Source organism: Electrona antarctica, assembly GCF_951216825.1.
Source record: "Electrona antarctica genome assembly, chromosome: 17".
Taxonomy (NCBI): Eukaryota; Metazoa; Chordata; class Actinopteri; order Myctophiformes; family Myctophidae; genus Electrona; species Electrona antarctica.
This window is the reverse complement of record NC_136798.1, coordinates 15,238,707-15,245,954: the sequence shown is the minus strand read 5'-3', so window position 1 is coordinate 15,245,954 and position 7,248 is coordinate 15,238,707. Positions and strand designations below refer to the sequence as shown.

General features: G+C 42.2%; 1 protein-coding gene across 1 annotated transcript in view; it reads right to left on the bottom strand.

Moving 5' to 3' along the window:
- Positions 1-601: 601 nt before the first annotated feature.
- tmem151ba (transmembrane protein 151Ba) overlaps positions 602-7,248 on the bottom strand; it is a gene marked incomplete at both ends in the record, with an annotated part of 7,598 nt that continues 951 nt past the window's right edge. The window contains one exon of the mRNA XM_079526658.1: positions 602-2,044. Within this exon, the coding sequence (XP_079382784.1) occupies positions 602-2,044 (1,443 nt within the window). The remainder of the gene's footprint in view (positions 2,045-7,248) is intronic.

Here is a 7,248-nt window from a genome sequence, read left to right as displayed (position 1 = left end):
TATTTGAGGTTGAGTTTTACTAATGATATAGTTTAGTCAAATATGAAAAGCAGTTGCTCCTACTGAGGCCCTTGACTTAGTTCTATAACAAGCAGATACAGTTATGGCATTCACGATTTCACGGTGGGATGTTTGTCCCCTTTGTATTCCGTATATGTCCTCTATTGGTAGATATTGCAGGACAGTAACATGATACTGTAATTACCAAATGAAACTGGTGTGAAGTCAGAACTGTAATTTCTCCAATCGGTTAAGTAGAGAGCCACATGGTCCTTCAAAGTTGGAGACTGTTTCAAACCTCACTCATAAGAGCATTGTGTCAATTGCCCCTGACTTTTTGAAAGTACTATTATGTTTTCTGACACACATTTCTAGATTTTTCCATTGTCGACTATTCATACCTTTGTGAGCGACTTCTTGTGAAAAGGTGGAGGAAAACATTTCTTCATGGGTCACTGAGCCACCTCAATAGTGAAACGACAGGAAAAGGCCCATCCTAGCCTGCCGCTGGAGAAAAGAAAAAGGTTCTCAACCAGTAAACCTCTTCAGGGAAGAGGGATTATTATATTCCTTTTCATATGTCAGCAGTAGAAGCTGTGGGTCATAGCGAGGTCTCCACACAGGAGCCGTTCCTGTGCAGAGAGCGATGGTCATGGTTGAGGCAGCCTTCGTTGCGATGTACAATGAGCACAGGGAAGCAGAGTGCGTCCTGGTAAGCTGGAGGGCTTTCCTCGCTGGCCTGCTGGCCTGAAAGGCAGCGCGTGCTCTCGGTGGGGCGCGATTGTTCGTTCAGGCTCCCACTGCTCCTCCAAAGGCAGCTACGCCTGGAGCCATACAGGCGGCTCAGGGAGAAGCGACTCGAACTGAAGGGAATTCGCGGGCTGCCCGCATTGCAAATACTAAGGGCGCTACGGGAGAAGATGGAGGAGCTGCTGATGGTGCGGTGGCAGCGTTCACAGTTCTGCCTGTAGCTGCCGTAGCCACCGCACGCAGAGTAGCTATTGCAGCTCCCTGAGATCTGGGTAAGGTCCATGAGAACTGCCTCAGAGTAGCTGGGCACCAGCTGCTGGTTGGAGCGGATGTGCCACTCCAGCTCTGTGCTGTCGATAGTGTTGACTCGTGGGATGCGGTGGCTGTATGGCCGCTCCTCAGATGGGGTTGTGGGGACGTACTCGAAGCCGAACAGCTTCTCCACATGGTAGTGTATGCAAGCGGTGCGGTACTCCGTCAGCACCCGCAGGGGCCAAGAGAGGGTGAAAGTGGCCACTGCCCAGAACACGGACTTGGTCACGTACCAGGGGAGGTTATTGGGGTCAGAGAAGGCAATCATGTACTCCTTGAAGTCTACATTCTTCAGGTGCATTCCCTCACGGGCCTCCATGTAGTCATCCAGGCCCTCATTCTCTGTGAAGAACCTAGCCCGCTGCGTCAGGTACGAGTTCTCAGACTCCACGTTGGCAAAGCTAAAGCACTTGGTGAACCTCATCCTGGTGACGGGGAAGCCTTCCAAGCCCAGCAGACGCTTCGAGATGTCTTTAACTCCGCAGTTCCCATAGTCAAACTCCGCCTCGGCCACGTGTGTGTTGACACGCTCGTGGTAAACCTGTGTGGTGGTGTAGGCATCTCCGTTGCGATAGCGCGTTACCTGCCGTGTCCTCCTGACATAGTGGTAGCTGATGGCCTTCCACCAGATGCAGGGTGTGGCCTCTTGCATGCGATGGATGCGCTCGGTCACGCTCTCCACGTCCACTTTGTACTGCAGCTCGTTCCTGCTGTGGCAGTGCCAGCACTCAACCAAGTAGACCACATAGAGCATGACCAGGAAGGCCAAAGGAATGTAGATGTAGCCGTTGGAGCAGGGACTGTCGTGGTACATCATAGACTTTCCCTTATAGGCGCTGTCGAAGGAAAGGCGCGTGACCGTGGTCACCTGGCACCAGACCATGGCCCCGACACAGCCGTACATCAGCAGGGAGAGCAGCAGGCATTTCCAGTGGATTTCCCTGCATAGAGACTTACGTAGGGACTGTTTCACTGGCTGCAGCTGCACACGAGAGCATAGAGGAAACACACACACACACACACACACACACACACACACACACACACACACACACACACACACACAGTAAAATACTCAGTTAGTTCATTTGAAGTAATCTAACTACTCAAATATGTATCTTCAAAATGAAATATATAGGTTTATTGGCAGCAATAATTGATACCGTAACCTTTCAAAAGAGTACTCATCAAAAGCTTTTAGCTTAATCGATAACCTGAAGGCACTTACTGAACAATGCACTATTGTCATGTGAATTAATCATTCTCCCATTGGCAATTGAAGTGGGTAGGTTTAATGCTATTATTTATGTATTTATTTATTTATGAATGAATGACTGGCTGACTTATTTTTTACATTTTATGCTTTAGCTTTCAGTGTCTGTGTAGAGACAGGACACCAAGAGCAGAGAGAGAGGAGAAACATGCAAGATGACATGGGAGTCAGATTCGAGCCTGGGTCCTTAAGCCCAAACCGCACCAATGATTCACCATACAAGTCCTTGCAACATGCAACTAAATTATACTTGGAACCAATATCCCCAATGGCAGTTGCAAGGAGTTGCATTGGTGTGGTTGACATTAAAACTATTTTGTAGCGAGGAGTTGCAACTAGTTGCAAGGAGTTGCATTGGTGTGGTTGACATTAAAACTATTTTATTGCGAGGAGTTGCAACTAGTTGCAAGGAGTTGCAACTAGTTGCAAGGAGTTGCAACTGGTGTGATTTGTATGATCTGTGCACTACTACTGGCTGGGCACCCCCATGTTTACTCTTGTATTGAAAAGTCAGAATCCAGTGTTATTTTGGTTACGGGAGGAAGACATGAATGGCTTTTACATTAAAGGGATAGTTCAGATTTTTTGAACTTAAGTTGTATGAAATACTTGCCATTAATATAGTGGTTGCAACTGTATTAATTGATTGCCGAGTCCTGTGGTGGGAGTTCTGCTCTGGTTTTGGTTAAATATCAAGTAGTTCCGGTCATTTTGTGGGGGGCACTGGGGGCCACACAGTAAAAGTAAATGAATCCACAAAACTAACGTCATTTGTATTGTTGACCTATTTCTAAAATATTAGTGCAACTTCCGTTCTTTTTTTACCCCTCTATCACACAGAACTATGTTTTTTGTGTCCATATCACTACGCCCAAAAAATAGTTCCATGTGATAGAGGGGTCAAAGTTGAACGAAAGTCGCGCTAATATTTTAGAAATAGGTCAACAATACAAATTACGTTCGTTTTGTGGATTAATTTACTTTTACTTCGTGGCCCCAGTGCCCCCCACAAAATGACCGGAACTACTTAATATTGACCAAAACCAGAGCAGAACTCCCTCCATGGGACTCGGGCAATCAATTAATACAGTTGCAACCACTATATTAATGGCAAGTATTTCATACAACTTAAGTTCAAAAAATCTGAACTATCCCTTTAACAAACATAGGGTATTATTAGATAAAGCATGGAAAGTGAGACAGGAGTATGTTTGAATGCTTAAGTCTGTCTAATTATGATCATGTAGACTAGGTGTATTTGTATGAGCTGATGGCTGGCTGTGTTGGTACAGTTTTGATCATTTATATGCACTTTAATGAGTACTGTTTAATGGAAGAACTTGTTTGCTGTACCATACTATAAATAGCTTAGTAGTGTCTTGTAGCCTATGTGCACTTGAAGTATCAGACACTTCAATAAAATAAACACACGGCTGCTAACTTGAGAATTATAATATGGAATAACTGGTGACATAAATATATATATTGGATATATCTTAAGATTAAGCAAAAAGCCTCTATTCCTTGTAGCACATGAAATATTTAGGGACATATTCACTGTTCTAAGTGCTTTTACATAGTTTATGCATGAGCTGTAAGCTCATTTATCATGGTCTTTGCGTGTTATGATCAAAAGACTCACCGGCCACCTCTTAGTGCCTCCTATGATCAACTTCAAGGCTCAAGAGAATGCTTTGAAGAAACTTAAAATAGAAGAAATACTAAATATATACCATACCACCAATCAGAAACACTTTTACAGACAGTGTGCGTGCATTTGTATGTACAATTGTACAATGCATAATATATTAGTAATACTAAATTTGAATTCGAGTAAGGTTTATTTGCAAACAATTGGTAATGAAAAGTTAACCCTTGTTTTGGGAAATGCTTTACCTAATATTTATCTGGAGCTATACAGGGTGATCTCAAACTCCATCTATGGTAAGTCACATAAGAATCAGCAATGTTTTTTTTGTATTATGGCAGATGGGTCTTTGGTCTTGGAGCTGTCTAAGAAATAAGTAGATTTGGACTGCTTTAATGCCATTTAAAAAGCAGTGCATGTGAGCATTTAGAAAGCAGGAGGGTATACCAGTGAGTGAATTAATTGTCCATGCATGTCCATATAGTAATAATTTACAATTTACAATTTAGGCATTTAGCAGATGCTAATCCAGAGCGACTTACATTAAGCAATAACAAAAGCATGGCATACATCACATATATAAAAAGTAGTTATCATGAATCATATGCTGAATTTGAATTAGAGTGACGTTTATTTGCAACATTTGGTAATGGAAAACAGTAAAATTAGTCTTTCTCCACCTCAGAACACTGCCAGCCGTAATGCCCTTATCAAGAGCTAGTCACACCATTATGGGAATACCGCCACAAACACTTGGCAGTTGGCACAGATTCAAATGCCCCAGGTAGAAGAGATTATAGCTGATTTCATTCAAACATTTGCAAATCGTCACTGACAAGTTGACAACAGCATTGTATCTCCATATTTTATTTCAGAAATTAATTTCCGGGTTATCAGGGAGGTGGGGGCTGTTGTTGTTGAGCAGTGATCGTTAGCCTTAGCGCATACCCTTACCTCTCGTCAGAAACTGTAACATGTCCGGAGCGATGCGAGACAAAGTCACAAATGAAATCCGATCATCGGATGCGCGACGGCTCACCATAGACAGCGCTCAAAGCTTTAGAGATACAGGGCTTTGAATATCCTGCTTTAAATGGAGATAAATGGAGCCTGGATGTAAAAATCCCATAGTTGGTGGGGACGGAGGCGTTGCATAGCAACCGGAGCAATGCTAAAAGGTTTAGCTTTCATATATGAAGTATATACGGGGGGTACGAACATGTACGTAGTTGGCACCTGCCGTACCCTAGCCTAGGGGGTCCGAATATGTTTGTAAATGGCAGAAAAAGAATTACGGTAAACATTTTGAAAATGCCCTGAATAGGGACAACTAGTTGAAAGTGGTTATTTATTTAAAAAAATAAATGCAGAGGAAGATATTAACATTAACAAGAGCTTTTGACTGAATAATAACTGCATTGAAACACAGGTGCTTTTTTTCCATTTCCTGAAAAGTAGCAGTTTTGTACAGGTTACCACATGACAGCCCAGGGACTATCATGTAAAGTCACAGGGCAGGAGAGACAACACGTTTTAGATTTATTTTTTTACAATTTACAGCTACAGATTTTATCCATACATCACACAAATCAGTACACACTATCTCTATAGTCATGTGATCAACACGGATCTGTCCGATTTTCCATATTCTATCCTGATTGGTTGATGGCTAAAGTTTGCGACTGGCCCGTTTAGAACACAATGCTGCAAATCATGAACGCAGCGTCCGATTGCAATGAAACTGTGCACGCACATTCCCACTAGGCTGAGGAGGTTTCATTTTTGAGTGGTGCAACCACTCCTATATAGACAGCTATGCAACCACTCCTATAGACAGCTATGTGTGTCCCTGGCTGGCTGTGTCCTCGGGTGTGTCCGAGCACGAAAATAGCGTTGGTTGGTTTTCACCACCAAGTGTCACTGTTGTGCAGCCTAACACACACACACACACACACACACACACACACACACACACACACACACACACACACACACACACACACACACACACACACACACACACACACACACATATTAACTGTATATATATATATATATATATATGGGCTGTTTGAGACATGTGACATTTTACAATTGCATTGATGCATTGAAGCCAACATGTTCTTTGGGTAAAGAAAGTATGTGTAAATGATAGATGTTCTTTCTCCATAATTATCTTCCATCCCCTTTGTCGCACAGTCCCCAAGCCCCTTACCAAGCCAACCTCCCACAGGGCAGAGAAGATCAACATTGGAATTCCCCACTGGGCTAAATGTTTATTCACTGTTAGTATACTCTCTACTACTATAATCAATAGATCATGACACACTTTCTGGATCACATAGCACATGTTGGCCTCTGTTTGAGGAACAAATAATGATTAAAACATTAGGGGGCTCTACAAACTTAAGTTAACCTTAGTTTTTGGAAATGCTTACCTATCTGGAGCGTTACATGAGCGTGAGCTCATGTAACTGCGTTTTAGTTTAAAAAGAAAATCAAACTCCCATCTATGTTTAGGAAGGAATTAAAATTTCTCCTGAAAATAAAAAGACAAAATGTGAATGCATGTTTTCTGTTTGGAGATCTTATGGAAATTAAGGCACAGTCACATTTTAAAGTATCATTGCTGTTGGTGCAATTTTTTGTATTATGAATGATGACAGATGGGCCTTTGGTCTTGCTGTTTGAATTAAATAGCATAGCTTTAATGCCATATAAAAAATGATGTGAGCATATAATAAAGTAATAAAGCAGGAGGGTGGACAAGCGAGTGAATTAATTGGCTATGGAAAGTGTGCTAATTCTAGCAACAACAAGAAACTGTTTCTTTCACACTGCTCGCAATTTCACTGCTGTCTTGGTGCATATAATGAAGCTTCCTGAAGGCTGGCTTGATCCAAACTTGAACCAATGCATTTTTTTAAATGAATTCAGTGTAATGGTGCCAGACAAAAGCAGCTGGAGACAAGTGTCCCAGTCTCTGACCCTGCTAATGATTTTCTGTTGGAGTAGTGAACATTTGTTTCATAGGGGAAAGAATGTTGATTACCGGTAACCGCAAATAGAAGGTGTCAGAGAAGGTATAACTCCCAATGTCCACAAGTCTATTTCTGGGATGTACAATATGAAGGTGTGTATTAGTACACATCAAACTTGGTGCACAAAATCAATCAAAATCAATCAATCAAATCAATATATAGCCTAGTAGTCTATGATAAAAAAAAACGTTGGGAATGGAAAGGTTGACTTGTCAAACTTATAT